Below are 21,133 nucleotides of genomic sequence, written 5' to 3'. Positions count from 1 at the left end.
ATCATTTATTTCTATCAAACTTCTATATATTCAGAGTGAGTGAGTGAGTGTGGTTTTGCGCCGCCTTTAGCATTATTCCAGCAATATCACGACAGGGGACACCAATGGACTTCACACACTCTGCCAATGTGGGGAATTGAACCCGGGTTTAGCGTGACGGGCGAACACCTTAACCACTTGACAAAACCCACCGCCCTTATATATTCAGAGACTAAGCGTTAGTGGAATAAAATAACAATGAACAGGCAATACCGAAGCGAGTTTCATACGATTCATCCATGTCGTGAAAATCGGACTCCCACAATGCTACGGAACCACCCGAATATTCTAGATACCGAGGACATAAATTAATTTTGGAGATGCGGTCGTGCTGTATTCGAAATTTCCTATATGACTGCAGGAAACTGTCTTGTTACAGGTGCTGGAGGAAAGAAGCTCGTGGGATAAAGAAGCTAAAAACTTTGTGACAGACAGGCTGAAGTACATCGTCAACCAGCCCCGAAAGCGGGAAAAAATGAGCGGCAGATCCCTGTTCTCCTTCTTCGGCCTCGAAACTTGAAGCTTTGTGGATGGAAATATGGTTTCGCAGCTCATATGACCTGGTCTCTCACGGCCACAGTGTACGCATGACCGGAAGTGCTACAGAGTGGGAAAGGAAGATCACTTCAGATGTAACTGAAGAGAAGAATGGAAAAAAGACAGCGAACGCACGAGTAACTAAGTGATTTCAACTGTGTACGTCTCTACGTTGTGCCTTGCACGAACTGTTGTGCATGTAGTCCTAGAGAGGTGCACTCATGTGGTACGTTTTGGTGTGGAATCTGTCAAGACTGAGATGTAAACAATGTAAGCAATGTAAACAACGTTCACTATGTAGGCTAAATGTTGGCTCCCGATGTGTGTAGCGTCAGTTGGGTACAGATACGTAGACAATGTGTTCATCGAACTGTGTCGAAACTATGTATATATTTGTTAAATACGTATTTTGCATAATGTAGGCGTGAGGGTCCCGATCTATAAAGCGTTCGTAAGTTTACGACCCTTCATAACTCCATAGCTTATCATAGGCTTACAAATGGCAAACTGCTACGAATGGATCGGCCATGCCCAACCTGCCAACACAAAAAGATCTCATCACTTTCTGGATGTAGTGGAACATGTTCCCTTGGTTACGAAGTGCGGACAGAAACAATTTGTACAGGAATTTCTCACCTGGTGTTGTAAAACTGGCGAGCACATTCGGTACTCACTACAGCGAAGTTAAAGGATGTCTCCTTATGAAGCGGTAAAGGTTACGTTCGATCGCTATTTAGGATGCCCATGGTCGTCAGTGAGATTATTGCACTGCGATCTACTAAACAATATGCGTGATCTGTGGTTGCGTGTGGTAGTCCGGTTTGTTGGTTGGCTGTTAAACGCAGCACTCAGTTATTATCCAGGTATGTGGCTGCGGTCTGTAAATAATGGAGTCTGGACCAGACAATCCGGTGATCAACAGACTAACCACCCGATCCCGTTGCTGAAGCATAAGTTGCTGAAGATCAGTTCTAACCCGGATCTTCACAGGTCCCCCATGAATGTAATATCCAGCTGCAGTTTCTCCAGTGTTGACATATGCAGTGTGGATGATTAGCCATGTCCAACAACACCTCTATGTATGGCGAGTATGTGCAATATGTATATAGACCTTTTTCATCTAAAATTACCTCTGTATTGTCCCCTTTTGAACATCATAGTGTGGGTCTTTGCATAATAAAAACTGAATATCAACTTACGTTGTCTGAAGAGTGAATGCAGCAATATCACGGGAAGATCGGAGAAAGTGTCCGGAAATGCGCTTAACATATGGGACCATGTGAGGAGTCGAACCCAGGCCCTCCACGTAACGAGCGGAAGTTTCAACCACTATGCCACTCGGAAAGCCCGTCTGAAGGCGAACCTGTACATGATTATATAACATGTCAGGGAATGAATGTTGTTTTATTTCCTTCTGCAACACCTTGATCAACCAGTCTTAGACAGCAAGTCTAAGCGGGTCATCACTGAAAAAGAAATCTCTGTTTCCGTTCCTTCTATCGACCCATACTCTCACTAGAGAAGCGTCAGGATTCGCGGACAAACATCGATACAGAAGTCTATCATCCAATGAGACTGCTGAACAAGTTACAACCTTTTTTCTGTTTGGCCCGTCGGAAACACTTCATGTATATATTAACTTCTGAGGTATACAGCGTTTTGTTGAACAAATAAACTAGTATAACCGTTTAAGAGACACGATCCACGTGCTATCACCGTCAACAGGTTAACTCACTTCAGATGAAACAATGACTGAACTGATGACCAAACAGGTTGTGAAAACCTCTGGACTGGACGTTCCATTCAACATTACTGCACACTAATATATGGTGACGAGTATGACAAGTAGAAGTGATGTGTGGTTGCTCGTACTGGTCCGGTATGACGGCGGTCTGCAAATAACTGAGTATGGACCAAACAATCCAGTGATCAGCAACAACAGCATCGACCTACGCAAGTGGGATATGATGATGTGTCAACCAAGTGAACGAATCTGACCACCTGGTTCCCGTTTCACAAAGCTCTCGTAAGCCTAAGATCTCGTAAGTAGAAATCGCACCTCCTGTGTTACAGTATAAGAGGTAAGAATGTTTCGGGGAAAAGTTACGAGATCTTAGGCCAACGAGAGCATTGTGAAACTGGACCCTGATGCCGTTAGTCGCCTCTTACGATAAGCGTGGGTTACTGATGACCAATTCTAACCAGGATCTTCACAAGATTTCAAGTCAGGACAAACGTCGGTTTGGGGCTCTTAGTCCATGAAATATGACGCCGCATTACCCACAGTCAAAACAAATAGAGGTATACATGGTATTGTATACTAATACCAAGCTGACCAGTCCCTACATTATTCCCATCTGGCACCATTAGGTCTAGAGCGGCCGAGAATCGAACCTAGACCTCCGTTCACCATACCACAGATGCAAAAATGTAGTCCTAAAAACTGATGTTTTATTGGTGTAATCATTCCATGAATCAAATACAAAAAGGACGCCAATGCATAGATTTGTTTATTCCATAAATATTTCTGTTGAAAATGTACCTCATCTGTACAAATTTAAAATGTACTGTATAAAAAGTATCAATAAATCAACAAAAACAATTGTTCACGTAATAAGGCAACCAAGTACCGAAGGTGAGCCTCGTGAGGTGATGTCCGGGGCATTTCCGTGGCATTTTCTGTTCCTATACCCGATCCACAGCTTCCTATTTGTGGACATGTGCTAACCAAGACTACTGATGGCCAATGATGAAAGGACTACCGTGCACTTGCTACACGGGAGTCAAAATGTTGTGAGGGTATTCCGTCACAGGTATGCACACCCTACGTTTAACAGTGACCAGTGAAATCGCGACATGTGTCTACTATCTTCTATCCCTCCAATACACATAGTTCGGTTACCCTATAGTATTGAGAGGTGAGAGGGCGGGCTTTAGTTTTACGCCAGTTTTTGCAATATTCCGGCAATATCACGGCTGGGACACAAGAAATGGGCTTCACAGATTGTACCTATATGGTGAAGCAAACAAAGGTCTTCGGGGTGACGAGCGGACGCTTTAATCGTTTGGCTACGCCTCGAGCCTTAACCTGTACTAACTCCTGGGTCCATTTCAGCGATGCTTGCGAACGCAGACTACAAACTCATAATGCATCTTTCCATCAAAATATTTTTAGGTCAATGGTTTGGCGTCACTGTCCTTTCATCAATACTGAATTCCTCACCGACGTTATCGTAACCATTTTTACTGGCCGCCATGCCTTTGAGAATGCCCACACAAAATTGAGGCCAGTTAGTAACACGCATTATGATTGGTCGCTAGAACTTGTAGCGTAACCAATCAATCGGCAAATGAAAATCCAGGACAGATAACTTCAGGTTGCAAGATCCACGATCAAGACTTTTTACGGTCCTGGAGCTCGTGAGGATGATTTGAATCAACATGCGACGTAGATGGTCGCCATAACAATCGGAACCACCTTCAGCACCTCCGGGCATCGCATTTCGGTAAATTAATACAAACACCTGCATGGGTACCCCATGCCCATTTTTTTCTCAAATTACCCTACATTTACATTCATGAGTAACAGTATATTTCATCCAGTCAGCTTCAAGTCTCACGTTGAAAATGGAATGCGAGTTACAACCAGCCTCCCTGTCCACACGTGCTACCTACTTTACACATTGGCCTCTCTCGATGCTTGACTGGTCGATGTTATGACCATTCATGTGGAATTATCCAACTCGCCATAACTACTGCAATGGATCCAGGGGTTTGTATCTATGATAAAATGAGGAATGATACATGAAGCAGGAATCAGAAATCTATTGTCCTGATCACGTAATGGTTTATGAACTAGATTGGAACGGTTAACGGCAGTATGTATGCATGGGTGATAGAGGAAAGTTAAGTATACAAAAAACCTAAACATACTGATGAGTGTAATATCAACTACTTGAAATCCTGAACATATTGCAGTCTAAAGCAAGAACTAGTCATCTTGGCAGTTTATCGTAAAAAGACAATCTGAAGATCCTCCATTGGCGACTCCTCAAAAGGTGGTTCAAAACTGTACCAGCTATGAACATAAAATTCTAACTGTTTCAAAATCTAAAGGTTCTGGTCAGATGCCTTGTCTACATGACCAAAGAACTTAACCCAAGCTGACAAGGTAAGGATGTTATCTATGGGTTGCCTACATGCTCTGATACAGCAGGAAAAGTGATGACCAGGGATGAGAATGGGTATTAGTGAAAAAAGAGGAAAACGGACTTAGAGTCATGTTAATTGAAAGAATAATGTATATAATGTATGACACCAGCGTGATCAAATACGAGAAACTCCGTGGATTCGCAGAAAATTCTCATGTCTGGATGGACAAACTCCACAGTCTCTAGTTGACAACCTGGAAACATAATCGGGCAGAACCTGAACAAATCTAGACACTACTGAAAGTTCTCAGCACTCTGGGACAATGTATGCTGTGAGGCTTATCTGATCAGCTATTGCACAGGCAGAGGTTCCTACAGCACCTGTATCTCTCCTCTTGCACCCATTACTCTCAACATCTGAACTACTGTCTTCCAAACATGACAAATAAAATGAACATTGAATGATAAAATGATTACCACAAAAAAATAATAACATAGAATCTAACAGCCAAATAACCACTCCAAACTTGGCAGTGGAAATCTAGCACAGGGCAGGCGATGTTTAATCATAAATCCCCACTTTTTAGGCATCTACAACTGAAATAAACAAAAGTTGTTTCTCCCTTTTCTAAAATATAAATACATACTCTTTCAACAACCAATTACCATGCCCACGACATGAAGATCTACACAGTGCAATGATACAAGTATAGATCTCCCAAACCATAGGTTCTGGTTACATGAACATTGTAAACATGGCATTTACATACAACAGGAGATGGTTCCCTCCTCAGCATATACTTCCAATGATTTTAAGTAACTGCTTTGGGTATACACACGAATGTGAGTAATGTCAGTCAGGTTGATAAACGAGTTAAAATTAGACACACGCTTGTGTAGTAATTTCTGTTTCTTGGTTGCATACTTCAATAATTGTCTCTCGGTCTTGGTCCCATTAGTTTCCAGGAGTAGAACCTAGCATGGGCCCCACTCCTCCAGACTGTCTCAGCACTATGGTAAACCACATACTCTAAAACTGGTGTACGGCAATCGAGGCCCTTTTCAGAACCATAGTGCTGGTAAGTTTACAAGGATAGGTATTGACAAACCAAAACTTCTAATACCTCAGCTCATTGTGAGAACACAGCGTTACCTGTCTATACAGCCATTTCAAGACTTTCTCCCTCACACTGCATTCAAGAGATTAAAAATAAGTCCTTTGTAAATTTTCATCAGAGAAGGAGATGAGGCCAACTGCCTCACTTCCCACACTAATAATAATCAACGAGGATGACTTAGGATCGTGAAATGACATGCTGCATAGTTGCAATGCAATTGTGCAACATGAATCTTTCTGCTGACACTCAGAATTAACAATGCTTTACACACAGTCAGTGGAGTAATGTGTACTATGAGCTAGATACAATATCAAGGTCATAATATGGTGACCTGCAGTCTGCAGTATTGGGGTCATATTTCCTTGACCTGTTTTCAACAATATTACAGCCATATTGCCATAAGTTGTTTTCAGCAAACATTACAGCCATAAATTGTTTTCAGCCATATTACAACCACAAGCTGTTTTCAGCCCATATTACAGCAAAAAGCTGTTTTCAGCCATATTACAACCACAAGCTGTTTTCAGCCCATATTACAGCAAAAAGCTGTTTTCAGCCATATTACAAACACAAGCTGTTTTCAGCCCATATTACAGCAAAAAGCTGTTTTCAGCAATATTTCAGCCACATTTTGAGCACTAATACAACCGTATTGTCACAAGCTGTTTTCAGCAATACTACAGTCAAACCACATGTAGTCAGCAACATTATAGCAATACTACAGTACCATCTAGTCAGTATTATCATGGCTGTAGCTATGTTGTCAGTGATGTGATTGCTATACCATGGTTACCAAAAGTCAGCAAATATATATCTAGATCACACTAGACTATCCCTAAAATGTACAATCTAAATATAGGAATTAGCTTCACTGGAAGGCATGACTGAGATTCTGCAAGGTGACAAATGAGAGTTGGTTTTCCGATGTTTTCATTCCCTGGACTGATGAAACTCACAAGAAGAACAGTGACTGTCTTGTCTGGACCCAAACCCTGGTGCACAAACCCTCCGCACGATCAACCCCTTGTACCAGTTCTCAGAGATGCCAACCTTAACTCAAATTATGGACAATAAATATTTATTTGAAAAAGAGTAATGTTAAAAGTATACAAATGCAGTTTTTTCTTTCAACTTTCTCCAAGGCATTAGTGAAGCATGAAATAACTGAGTGAACATGTTTTCATGCTGCTTTTAGAAACAGTCTAGCAATATGAAGCGTGAGTGTACTCCAGATATGGGTTTCACATACTGTACCTACTTGGGGAATCGATCATGGGTGTTCAGCATGAGGAGCCTCTGCCACCCCTAGGAAACCCATAAAATGTAACGTGTTCAGTTCAAAAGTAGTATTAGTGTACATGCAGTTAATTTCCTGTCTACATCAGCAAAAATCGTTACCATCACTTTCAAACATTTATTGTATCCGTATCACTGCGTAATTGATCTGTTAAAACTATATGAACTGATAGCATGGTTCTTTGTAGCCGGCTTATTGCCAGGGAATGAACAATTGGCCCTTCATATTATTCTATTCCTTAAGTAATCTACGTAAAGTAATAGTGAAAAAGATAATTTAGAGGACAGGGGTTTTAAAACTTGGATAAAAATCATAACTTGTCTGCAAAAACTGCATTGGTTGGCATCTCTGTATTTGTCGCGTTACAGTGAACTTCACTACTTGCTGCCATTTTCTGTTTGTTACGTGTCTTCTGTTTGTTCTGTGTCAGACCTCAATAACTACTTGCATCCCCAACAACACAATTAACTCCAAAAACTCATAGCTTGTTACTTCCTACATTGAGCTTCATAAGACTTATTTGTCATTATCCATCTGGATATTCCATCACTTTATCCAGATGATGATGTCCATTAAAGATGGTTCTACCCAGAGATAAATGATTGCACAGAATTCTGACATGCATTATTCGAACACCTCAATCCTCATGGCAGGATATTTGCTGTTGTCACTGTGGCCTTTCCGACCACCTAATCTTGACCTAAGGTCACTCCTCACATGTTCCACAGAACTGTGCACACCAAGTCTTGCTCTCAAGTCCCCATCACTGTCATCACTTTCTCCCTCACTGTCACCGCTAGCCTTCCCACCCGGCCCCAAACGGGACATGACATTTGACCTTGGTGTCTCTTCTTCATCTTGAGAGTGTTCCGAACCATCCTGTTCCTCCTCGCTCTCACTGCCACTGACCAGAGGACTGGCCATTACTCGCAACCTGAGATCCCCACCTCGAGATCGCTTCATAAACTCTGGAGAATCATTCCTGTCTTTGCCCACCTTCATCTGGGATCTGAGTGCACTATGTTTGATGAGTTCTCGGGCATCTGTCACTTTGCCAACAGGTCTGCTACGAGCACCAGCAACAACTGTCATGACACCACTTCCCTTTCCAAGTCGCCTGAAAACAAAGATGAAAATTTATCTTTCAAACAGAGTGGATAGGGATGTAACTAAAACAACTGGAAGTGTTTGCATTAACTGGGAAGCTGCACTTGAAAAAACAGAAACATTCTAACCACCAGCATATCCTTTACAAGATTTAGGTCCCTAAAATTCGAACAAACCAAAAGTCCTGCTTGTTGTGCATAAAAGCATCTTTCATGTCCATTTAAAATCCCAATCACAGTTGCAACAGTACTTTGACTAAAATATTTACAAAACAAAAAACTATGTTTTTGTTTTGTGCGACCACCCCTACAGGGCCCAACGGACCTCTGCAGCCAAAAGCAGGTAACTCTAGACTATAACCTCTCACCTCACTTTCCATGCAGAACGAAATCAGACAGAATGTGGGCCCAGGGCCCAACGGACCTCTGCAGCCAAAAGCAGGTAACTCTAGACTATAACCTCTCACCTCACTTTCCATGCAGAATGAAATCGGACAGAATGTGGGGAGGTGGGTGGCTTTACCCCAAGGAGGACTATATTCAAAGAATCTGCAACTTTGATTCTTTTTCATGTATTCCTCCTTCAGGTACACAAGTATAGGACAGACTCCTAAAGACTGAGTCTGGGAGTGGCATTCTGTCGCTTACAACCCTAAAGAACAGAGAAATCCCCCCACTAAAACTTTTCTCTTACCTGGTCACATGCCTTGAGGAGCCAATCAGACAGAGGTGTGAGCCAGGGTAGGGGTCCAACTAATAAAGCGAAACCTCACTAATGTATACTGAACACATTTATTCCCCCTGCCTTCTCTCCAGACCTGAGTCACTGGTGCCAGGTGCCCCCGCCAAACCTGAGCCTAGGGCTAAGATGACACGGTGCCCCAAGCAAACTATCTCCAGAGCCTATGCATGGATCAAACTGCCTGAGTGGGGGGGGGGGGGGGCAGGCAGAGGAGGAGAGGAGGAGTGTTCTCCGAGCCTGAACTCAGGTCACATTCTACCCCGAGATGCATCTGATCCACCCCCAACGACAGGCGTACTGAGCTCCTTACGGAACCCAGACAGTGCCGTGTCTATTAGAGACTTCACAAATGACATCTGCTACTGAAAAGAGAAGACAATGTATCATACGTAATTAGTAGTGCTTGTGTAACGGGACTGCAGGGGGCGCAAGACTGGGGGAGGAGCAGACTCCTTGGAAACCTTGCTTTCTTGGAAGCTGACCCAGAAGAGAAAGACCTTAACGTCCCCTTCTTTTTATGGGAATGTTAAGAGGATGGATCCTGTGACCAGATGTCAACCCCCTCCCCGCCTGTAGTGGATTACTGTAAAACACTACATCTGCACACCTGGACTTGACTGTTTTAGGTCAGAAAACAGCACAAGCAGGACACCCTTGCTTCTCGTGGTTACTTGCAAACAGGCATCTCAACAATGAACTGCAACTTATGAATACATAACTTATAAAATATGCCAGCAGGGCAAACGTAATGCCATGCAAAAACATGTACGCCTACAAATAACAACCTCTACAACAACAGCAAACATTGCTGACACTGGACGGGATACAATGAAAAATTGAGTATAGCAATATGACCCAACTGCCAAGTGCATGGCAAGCAGACAGGTAAGGGAAGAAAGTTACAATCTACATGAATGAAAACAACCAGAGACAATCTCTAAATCGCCTATGCAGGAATAGCAGAGAACCATACATGCAGTAACTGTTTCTGAAGCACTTAGCTACAGGAATTTCAACACAACGCAGTTGCAGGACATATGTGATCAGTACGATGACAGCATGGAAAGTGAGGTGCGAGGTTAAAGACTAGAGTTACCAGCTCTTGGCTGCAGAGGTCCAAGGTGACCCTGTAGGGAAGGTCTCACAAAGTGAAAACATACTTTTTCATTATGTAAATATTTTATTCAAAATATTGTTACAAGCACTTGAACACATGCTCCTCAAATGCCTGGCAGTGCCTTTCTCTGCACACCTCCCTCATAATAACAAGTGAACTGCATCAATATTTTAATGAAAATTTGTTAAACAACTTTTTTATTATTGAAAATCCTGCAAAAACCTGACAGAGTTGGTATGATGGTTTGATCATGATCAGCGTTTCAATAAGTATTTTATGTTTATTAGTTTTGAGCTAGACTGCAATTCATTGGTACGATTTTGAGCTAAATGGACTATACATGTGCTCCTTGGAGTAATATAAATTAATAAGAGTCATAAGAAGATGACATATCCCCCTCACCCCCACATGTTTGAAAAGACAAATCATCTCACAGTTACTCATTGTTTTTGTAGACTTAAGTTTGAATTGTTTCCATGGAATTCATGAAAATTATAAATGCCATATATCTGTAATCAGCAAAGTCACAATTTCAAGATCTGTCTCATGTATCTGCCAAGATCTGTTGAAAGATATGAAATGGTTTTTGTATTGTGCTCTGGGAACGAAGCCCATCCCTCCATTTTGAGACTATGTCCGAAACATTTCCATGGAAACCAAGAAAATAAGAAATCACAAAAACCTGTACATAGCAAAAGGCAACACTTCAGGTTCTGACTGATATATCTACCAAGTTTTGAAGAAAAATATTGCACGGTTTTAGACTTCTGCTCCAGAAACGAAACACACCTCTCACTTTCGAGACTATTTCTGAAACAATTCCACGGAAACAGAGAAAATAATACATCACAAAAACCTGCAAATACCAAAAGGCACCACCATAGGTTCAAACTCATATATCTACCAAGTTCTGCAGAAAAATATTGAATGGTTTTTGAGTGCTGCTCCAGAAACGAAGCCCATCCCTCCATTTTGAGACTATGTCCGAAACATTTCCATGGAAACCGAGAAAATATGAAATCACAAAAACCTGTACATAGCAAAAGGCACAACTTTAGGAACTGATTGATATATCTACCAAGTCTTGCACAAACATATTGAATGGTTTTCGAGTTCTGCTCCGGAAATTAAGCCCACCCCACCATAAAACTAACACCAAAACATTCCAAAACGTTGGAAAAACAAAAAAAAATATAAATGACAAAATTCTGTAAATAGCAAAAGGCACAACCACAGGCTGAGATTACTATATCTATATCCAGTTTGGTCTAAAAATAATGAACGGTTTCTGAGTTATGCTGCTGAAACAAAATGATTACAGACGGACGGACGGACGGACGGACAGAGGTGTCGACTATATCCCCGCGCATTACATGCTGGGGGGATAAAAATTGCGTTGGGAAAGTCTACTATCATGTACATGGCCATTCTGCCAGACCTGAAAATCATATTATAACATTCTTGTAACAAACCTCTTAGCTTTCCTCTCTTCCTCCTCATCGTCAGCATACATCCTCATGGACCGCTGTTTCCGAGCAGGCGGACCAAGAAGCTGCTGCAGTTCTGCCTCCATGTCCATCCCATCCTCACTCCCACTTGCTCCACCAGAGTTTGCTCGCTTTCTCTTCAGGGGGAACACTCTGGGAAGCTCAATCTCCTCCTCCATCACGTCCAAATTTGTGATCCCCTTCTCTCTGGCCTCCCGCTCCTCTCGCTGAGTTTCTATTGCACTCCTGGCTTCTTCTAACTCCTCCTCAAATGTCTTGGCACGAAATCTCTGTTTTCTACATCACAGACAAGAAGATGCAGATACTACATAGATCTTCTTCCAGAGAGGTATTACATGGCATTGGATGCATAATCAGATGTGTAAGATGTAAAGCCATAATTCTTGGGTTCAAGAAAGATAAGATAGAACAATAACAATCAGGGACTACTTATCTTAGACAGAATGAAGTACATTTCACTGAACTTGGCTCAGTTCCACAAGAAAACATTACAAATGATGGATATAGTGAGTGAGTATTCTTTTATGCCACTTCTAGCAATATTTCAGCAATATCCAGCAGGAGACATGGGAAATGAGCTTCACACATTGTACCCATGCGGGGATTCGAACCTGAGTCTTTGGCATGACAAGCAAATGCTTTAACCATTATGCTACCCCACCACACCTGATACATACAATGAATAAACTGATAAATGTGTTTACCTTGAGTTGCTGATGAGACCCTTCATACCTGGAAGTATATAAGTCACTGTTACTGGATGACAATATGTTTATCTCCCATCATCATGTGTTTACCTCCATGTGTAGAGAGTTTGGTTAAACGCCAATCTGAACAGTGTTTTAGCTAGATCATGGTGTGTCAGCTTCATGTGGCAAACTGACTGACTGACTGACTGACAGAGCTTAGTTTTACAACGCTTTTAGCAATATTTCAATACTATTATGGTAGGGGCTTTAGATGAAATGGTATTTACACAATGGAGCCAAGTGGGGAATCGAACTCAGGTGCTTTGCACACTTATCCAATAGAGTACCCCATTGCCCCTCATGTGGAATGAAGACTGAAGTCTTGCAGATTTTACATGTCTATGATTTTCAGGAAAACCTACAAGCATGTGCTGACAAACACAGAAACATAACCGTGTTGAACCTGGATTCGAACCCGATATTGCAGATTACCATCTCCACCCAGCACCACCTCTGACCACTCACCACCTACCACCACCTCTGTCCAAGTACCACCTACCTTGTTCATCTAGAACCACCTGTGTCCACTCACAAATACCCTTGCCAAGTAGCACCACCACTGTCCACTCACAGCTGCCCCTGTCCACCTAGCACCACCTCTGTCCACTCACCACCACCCTTGTCCACCTAGGACCACTCACCACCACTCCAGTCCACTTACCAGCATCCTTGCCTAAACAACATGTGTACCTAGCCAGCATTATTACCTGTGATCACCCACCGCCACCCTTGTCCACCCACAGGATGAAGTTGAACAAGTTCAAGGAATGTTCAACAAAAACTTCACATATTTCACTTCCATCTACTTCAAATGTCTTCATTTCATAGCGAAACAGATCAAAATTGCTAACCAGTGTACATGTAGTATAATGTCAGATGTGAACTAACACCATGTCCAGTTTCAACTTCAGATACAAGGCAGCTAAACACCAAAACCTGAGCTCATTTCTAGCTGATGTGATTACAACACCAACCTCCATAATTGGGATTCCCATATTTCCTGTAGTACTTGCTTCTGCGTTCTGCTCGAGGAAGTTTCTTATCAGCTGCAACGATAGAATTACATGAAATAGAACAAATATGAAGAAACATTCCTTAAGGCCAGACACGGCACCTTAAATTGACATTTTTGCTTCAATCTATCAAACTCGAGATTTTGATTTTTTTCATTTATTTAACACATGTACTTCGCACCACAGGTTTTCCCATGGAACAAAGAAAAAGGGAAAGGAATTCACCAGAAACACAGCAAAATGTGCAGACTCTTCCCTGAAGCCATAGACAAGATGGTATTTACCATAAACAAAGAGAAGCAATAAGTTGTTCTTAAGAGAGACGAGAGGGTTTTAATGACACATGAAATAGGAGTTAATTTTGCCTGTAACAAAGAGAAAGGGGGAGGACTATTTTCCTGATAAGAAGAAAGGGGCAAAGACTTCCCCTAAGCAAGGCAACAAGACAGTATTTCCATAATAGTGAAAAGAGAGGTCTTTCCCTATGAGTAAATCAAGAACTATCCACATATCTATTCTTTCTCCTGTCATTACAAGAATTACCACATAACGAACTATTTCACAATGGTAGGGGACCAACATGCAATGGTAACTAAAGACAACCATTACCTTTTGTGGCAAAGCGGAGGAAGATGTATTTAGCTTTAGGTGTATTAAGGCCAAGCCTCCATTTCCCAGGAGGCCAAGGTATTTGTTCCTTTGGTTTTGATTTTCTGTCCCTGGAGTTGATACTTCCCCACTCATCATAGTCAACCTGCTCCTCCTCCTTTGGGGACTCTGTCGATTCTGTCCTCTTGTTCTGAACAAACAAAATTCCCTACTGTGAATTTCTGTGCAACAGAATTTGGGTTCTGAACAAACTTGGGAGCTCACATACACTACTGGCAGATGCTGACAAGTTCTGGAGTTGAACCAACATTATTTTAAGTTGATCATTGCTAGTAGGATAACGTAGCCTCTTTGTCCTGGAAACTACCAAAGCACATACGTCAACCCATGTCACCCGGTGTACAATGAATTTATCTTACCACTCAACTAATTATGCCGCATAGATATTCTGTGTATGCACGCACTGAATCAGTCAGTCAGTGTTCCCATCAATGATCATTAGGGGTTATTACTAAAAATAGACAGGGAATCCCATACATGTATTGCATATGGTCCAGATCAAATTTTGTTGCTGTTTGGTAGAAATGATTTAACCAGGTGAATTATTGCAGGTCCCTAAAACTTGTTTGTTTGCTATAAATATACCTGTCCTTTGGCTTTTATCATGTTTATAAGTGGTGAAATTCCAATATATGTCATTAAACGCAAACACTAAGAGAGGATACCAAAATAAAGCAAAATACAAAAGTGGAAAAAAACGAACTTAAAGTTATCTCCCTTAGATCTATTTCAATTTCAAAATGTGGTGAAATATCAAGAGATACAAAATTGCTGTTGGTATGCTGTGACTAATGCCAAATTTATAGCTTGGAACACAACAAATGTACCAAACAACTTAGCAGCACACAACTACAAGAGTGGTATGGTTTTCAGATAATCAGAAAGTGACAGTCATGTGTTAGGTGATATAACATCCTTAAAACTGTGTTTTTGCTGGAAGTACAGGAGACCAATGTCAGCAGATATCCAAGCACTTTCAGATGACAAATACAACGTAACATCCAGACATTTGAAGCAATGAAACCACTCAGGACTGAGAATATGGTCTTATACTACAAGAAGTATTCCAGCAATATCATTGCAGGGGGACTGAACATATGGGCGACACATCATATGAGGTGGGAATCGAAATCAGGCCTTGGTTACCCATTGACTAAACTGAACCCAGAGACATGGCGATCTCAACACCTTGAGTCAGTAACAGCTCCCAAAACACTGGCATCCACCAAGGTGTGCCACACTTACCCAACTGACACTCATGCCAATGATAGAATCTAGTTTTGATTATTTTCTTCAATATAGAATAGCAGCTTCCTGAACAATCACAATGTTTTATTTAAACACCTTCAAGAAAAAGACTTCAGTATCCCTGAATAAAAGAATTGAAACGGGCTGTCTTAAGCGCCAGGCTAGTGATCCATCAATCTTGGTGGTACCAGAATTGAGTCCACCTGTGACCAGGTGTAAAAACCAGTCAACAAAGTCTGCCCTGATGCAGAAAACCAGCGTATTTGACGTAGAAATTATCTCAAATATGCAGTGAATTAAAAGACGTGCACCGTTGGTAACGCAATGCTACTGGGCCAAAAGTTCAAATAATCTAAGCTTGTAACTTGCTGCTATTTAAATTACTTAGTTTATTGTTTGCCAGTTAACTGGTCAGTGCTGATTAAATACCTGACATGCTTTACCTTGTTCAGTTTAATCTTTATTACATGATCACAGTTGATGTCTTAATGAAAGTTCCATAATGAAGTTGACTCCCGAAAACATGCCCATGACTCCCTCTCACGACACCAGGGAGTCATGATGACTCCTAAATTTTCATGTCTAGGGCAACACTGGAGTTGCCCTAGTTGCAGGTACAGCAACGTGCAGTTAACTTGGACAAAGTACTGCAACTAGTGTCTTGGTCCACCCAGCTGAGAATGGGTACCTCATGAGAATGGGAAAGCCACATTGAAAATACCACGTGCCATTGTGAAAAAAACAAATGCACCTCTGAGTAGCTGAACAGGATATCAGCGCTATACAAATACTAACATAATAATACAAACAGTGAGTGCATAAGTAAGAACAGTTTTGTCATGTTTAACAACACTCCCTAAATATCACTGCAGGTAACTCCAGAAATGTGTAACAAACCCTTTAAAAACCCTGAACATCTGAACATCCGTACCTTTCTCTTGGATGACATATCTTCATCAGAGTCTATTTTCGCATCACCAGCATCTGAAATCTTCTTTTCTGCCACATCTTTATTCAAATCTTTCTTTTCCATTCCTTCCTGTCCATCTGTGAGAAGATCCAGCTCATCGTCGTCTACCTCCATCCCCTGCTCTTCTCCTTCCTTCTCTTCATCCTTGTCTGTCACTGGGGTCTTCACGTCACCTGGAGCAAGATGGACAAGCAGGCTGAGTGCTGACGACAGCTACTGACTGACTGAGCAGTCAACCCAAAATTGGTGCAGTTAGAAAATCTGAGCTCCCTAGGGTGGAAAAATGAATTTTTCAGGATGATTCTGATGATTTCAGAAAGGTCAGCATCTCTGCACAGAGTAAGTTTGGTTGTTATAATGGCCAATTACTACGTCATGACTGAGCCAACTGATAGTGACTTGTGATTTACACAGCATCCACCGATAGTCAGGAATTCAGGCTTCATTGAAAAATCAATACACAATGCCATTTAGAAAGTGGTCAAATGAAACATACAACATATTTGGGATTACACTTTCTCAGTTAAGTACAGATCTAGTATCTTTGCTTGGTTAAATACCAATTACCATCCAGGATTTGAACCCAAACCCAGAGGAACCTAATCACCAGCACACAAAGTCAGCCACCTAATCCACTCAACCACCATGCTTTGACAAATTGAAAATGTCTACCCTATCCATAGATATTTGCATCTTCAGGAGGAGAAACAACCATTATTTACCCTCTTTCAGTCCTCTTGATTTTCCATCTCCTCTCCTTGCCACCAAAGTGGGCTCTTGACCTCGACTCAGTTTGAGCATAGCCCTCGCTGCCGTGGTTGGGTCGGCCCAGACAACATTACCTACACACCGGGAACCAACATATTTTACATGTTCATCTGCCTGCAACTTTAGTCACCCATCCACAACCCAAATATTCAACTTTGTTCAGTAAACTCACCTTTAGTACCACTACATAACACTGAGAACATTCTGATTAAATGCATGTTAAAATAGAAGCTAGTATGCTTGGCACTATCTTGCTGATTCCACTAGTACTCATTTCAGACCAAACATTTCACAAATCGTAGAATGATCTGTTTGTTTCCTGTTTAGTGCTGCACTAAGTGATAGTTGACCTACATGGTGGCGATCTGCAAACAAACAAATATGGACCAGATATTCCAGTGATGAACAGCATGAGTTTTGATATACGCAATATTGGACAGGATGACAAGAGTCGGCCTAGCCAGCAAGTCTGACCACCCAATCCTATTAGCTGCCTCTTTCGATAAGGATCTGTTGCTGAGTCTTCAAACTGACAAGCAAATGGATTACCTAACCACTTTGCTACCTCACTGTTCCCCAAGGAAGTTAGACAACAGGATTGTCTACGTACATGAGGAATCATCGATCCACTCCACACCTCCTGGTGCGAACTCCTGGAAGTAACGGAATATGTCCTTTGTGCTCATCTCTTCAGTTCCACGGACATGGACAGCTTCTGGCCGGACTCCTCGCTCGTCATGGCTGAAGTCTGCATCCCTTAGGCCCAGACTGGAAGTAATAAACAAACTAGTTCAAGCTGAAACTTTTTGAATATCATTCATTTCCACAGCAAGCGAACCCCAGACATAGAGATTTGGTTACACTCAATTTGAACATCTTGACACTATTCAAGATATATCATAATGGTAGTGCTGACAAACATGCAAACATGATCCAAGCTCACAGTTGAAGAACCCGTGTTCAATTTTACCCCAGTCAGATACAGAAATGTGTACAACTAGACTAAACACATCTGTTTGATTTGTAAGCACCCATGGTTAATCATTTAACTCTGGGAGCGAATGAATTTCTATTATCAGTGATTAACTTGAGCAGAGGTATCATCACGATGATTGGCTGGTTGTTTAACACCACATGGGTTAATGAAGATGATGTCTAAGACTCCTCTTCATGGGTCAGTGATAACACTAGCACATGCATTCATGAAGTTTACCTTTGGTAGAGAGCCTTGATATCTGCATCTACACCCTGGTTTTGTGATACCTCAATGCCAAACCTTCGAGCACGCTCTTCTTTCTTCTCTAGTGCTTCCTAAAATAGCAAACCATAACAACCTCATCATTGTTCTCATTAAAGTAAGATAGATATGTCGTATTGATGTATGTGCTGATGAGTTTTTCTTGAAAATCTACCATTCATATACTTCCTTTTAGTAGTTTTGGGGTCATTTGTTTCACGTTTTCTTGAAGTTTCAATAAACTGAAACAACTGAGATGCTTCCATACATTATCAATGATAATTAGGTACAGATGGTGTTAGACAGCTGTTCAGATACACATAGTTGATCAAATCCACACACCTTTGATGTAAGGTCAATTCCAGTGACAAAATCTCCATCTCTGTTTTCATATTTCTTTGCATAAACCTGTTAAAAATGAAGCAGAAAATGCACATATATCATCACAAGAGTCAAATGCTCAATGGAAATTAGGACATTGTCTGTCCCATTTATCCTGTTTAAAACACTAAAACAAAAATTGCATGTATGATATTTATATCACCATCTTAACAAATAAAAGTTAGATTTTTGCACTTAACCCCAGTTCTATTAATTAATCTTGGCCTAAGAATGGATGTTTTCATAAAAAATTAACTTGAAACCAAACCCTAAACCTTGAAATACTCCAAAGAAGCAGAATACATTCCAACCTGGCGTTACTTGCAGAACTCTTACCTCAATTTACCTGCAAATGTTTTGGGTCTTCTTTTCTTTTTGGGGGTTGGGTGGGGTGAGGGTGGGTTATTATAAGAGATTTGCTTGCAACCCCCCTTTAAATGTATAATCTATTTATTATTGTTTTAGGGAGTCTTGCTCTTTACTGGGTGCACTAACCTTAACCTTTTACCCTAACCACAAGGATCGTAAAGTGGCCGGCCAAGGGCTCAGGATTTAAGGATCGTAAAGGGGGGTGCCAAAGGACTAAGGATCGTAAAGTGGGGGGTGCCCAAGGGCTAAGGATCATGCAGTAGTGCAGACTCGCTATAGCGCATTACGCTGTGACTGCTGACTAAGGAGTTCAATGCGCCCGGTAAACTGCAACCTAGCCATGTTTTTTGTTTGTTTTTTTCTATTTAAATTGTGTGTTTAAGGTTAGTGTTTGGATTATTTTCTAAATAAGCATATATTCTTAGGCACAGAATGATAAAATCAATGGGGTCAAGGGTGGAAATCTTTCCCATTTACATTACCATGATTACGACATGATGGGTGCAGGTTAAAACGTGACCACAGCAAAACGGCACCTGGCGAAAACGGCACCATTTGGATACAACGGAACCTCCACATGGCGAAAACGGCTACAAATGTTATGGCGAAAATGGCACCATACAAAATTTGAAAAGGATGAACACTGACATGATGACTTTAGTGTTTTGTGAACATTGGATGAACATTGATATGATGACTTTAGTGTTTTGTGAAATAAAAACATATATATTAGATAAATAGATTTTAGTGTTTTGTGAAATAAAAACATAAATATTAGGTAAGCAGACTTTAGTGTATTGTGAAATAAAAATGAAAAATATAAAATAAAAATAATCAACATTCAACTAAGCCATGTCACCGACAAGGTAACAGAACCAGGGTCATCCAAGAGGGACGCCTTTAGGCTTATGTCTGTAAGACCTCACCAACAAGGCAGGATGAAGTGTTCAAAGCGTGCAGCCTGTTCAAGGATGGCGATCTGTCTGTAGCGGCCACAAAATTTCCGAGTCCCGTGCTGGGATTCGAACGACGGACCCTCCGATCCGACGTCGGACGCCTTGTCCACATGACCAAAGAGGTTAACCCCCGTCAGCAAGCTGACAAGGTAAGGATGTCATCTGTGGGATGACTCCACGCCCTGCTACACACTCCCCGTCAACAGAAGGCACGTCCCGGGCCGCATTGTTGGGTACTGAGGCTTATTTTGCTCAAATTTCATATGAACGTGCTCAGCCCCACGTTGGGCGCCAATGTAGCGGCCACAAAATTTCCGAGTCCCGTGCTGGGATTCGAACGACGGACCCTCCGATCCGAAGTCGGACGCCTTGTCCACATGACCAAAGAGGTTAACCCCATCAGCAAGCTGACAAGGTAAGGATGTCATCTGTGGGATGACTCCACGCCCTGCTACATGTCCTTAACCCAACTTCTTACAAGATGTGCAGCAACCCATGGACCCATTATTAATTGAGTTACCAACACTCACTCTCAACGGTCCTTCTCAGGACCACCAAACATCCCAAAAGAATGCTTCATAACTTGATGTAAAATGAAATAAAACATGTAAAAAAATATTAAAACAAAAAAGTCAACATATGAACGTTTCATATATGGTGCCGTTTTAGCCCACCAATCAGTAGCCGTTTTCACCAATATGGTCCGTTCTGCTGTGGTGCCGTTTTATCTATACCCCATGATTAGTCTACAATATGCTTTCGATCGCAGCGACTTTCCCGTTGACGTGTCGTGCATATTTAAGGAGAGTCGCTTTATGAGTGATAATAAACCGGTCGTTCACGAAATGATAGACATACAAACACGACGATATGTGTGTGAATCAACAGCAAATTTACACATATCCATAAACATACCTCTGTCTTCGGTTTTGTTTTGTTTTCGGTTCCAACATCCGATATTCTCACATTAAACTCAACCTCTCCATCGTTCCCAGTCTGATCAGTCTTCACGACTTCATCAACCTCTATTGCTGCCTCTGACTCTAACGAGCTATCGCTGTCCGATATTTCACCTTCTTCAGTATTATCTACACATATTTTCAAATTTGGTAAATTTTGTCTTCCTTGGTCGTCCATGTTGCTTCTAACGCGCACTGA

At 41.6% G+C, this 21,133-nt stretch overlaps 2 protein-coding genes across 2 annotated transcripts in view; one reads left to right on the top strand and one right to left on the bottom strand.

Moving 5' to 3' along the window:
- Positions 1-3,178, top strand: part of LOC137256583 (protein unc-13 homolog D-like) — a 23,430-nt gene extending 20,252 nt beyond the window's left edge. The window contains exon 27 of the mRNA XM_067794458.1: positions 419-3,178. Coding sequence (XP_067650559.1) covers positions 419-559 — 141 coding nt within the window. The 3' untranslated portion in view covers positions 560-3,178. The remainder of the gene's footprint in view (positions 1-418) is intronic.
- Positions 3,074-21,133, bottom strand: LOC137256590 (nuclear cap-binding protein subunit 3-like). Its single transcript, XM_067794468.1, has 11 exons — positions 20,891-21,133; positions 18,612-18,677; positions 18,246-18,343; positions 17,643-17,800; positions 16,987-17,106; positions 16,226-16,437; positions 13,987-14,176; positions 13,339-13,410; positions 12,320-12,347; positions 11,580-11,891; positions 3,074-8,259 (listed from the first exon to the last, which is right to left on the bottom strand). Exons 1-11 carry the CDS (start codon positions 21,110-21,112, stop codon positions 7,767-7,769), a joined length of 1,971 nt encoding a protein of 656 aa, XP_067650569.1. The 5' UTR covers positions 21,113-21,133; the 3' UTR covers positions 3,074-7,766.

Source organism: Haliotis asinina, chromosome 1, assembly GCF_037392515.1.
Source record: "Haliotis asinina isolate JCU_RB_2024 chromosome 1, JCU_Hal_asi_v2, whole genome shotgun sequence".
In the NCBI taxonomy this organism is placed as follows: Eukaryota; Metazoa; Mollusca; class Gastropoda; order Lepetellida; family Haliotidae; genus Haliotis; species Haliotis asinina.
This window is presented reverse-complemented; position numbering and strand designations above follow the sequence as displayed.

Bases quoted from the DNA above. Each gene is read 5' to 3' on its own strand.
- LOC137256590 (XM_067794468.1), bottom strand. From the start codon at position 21,112: ATGGACGACCAAGGAAGACAAAATTTACCAAATTTGAAAATATGTGTA. The intron at 18,344-18,611 runs GTGTGTGGATTT...TTGCTATTTTAG, and splicing joins GAATTGACCTTACATCAAAG to GAAGCACTAGAGAAGAAAGA. The intron at 11,892-12,319 runs GTAAACACATTT...TCTGTGATGTAG, and splicing joins GGTCTCATCAGCAACTCAAG to AAAACAGAGATTTCGTGCCA.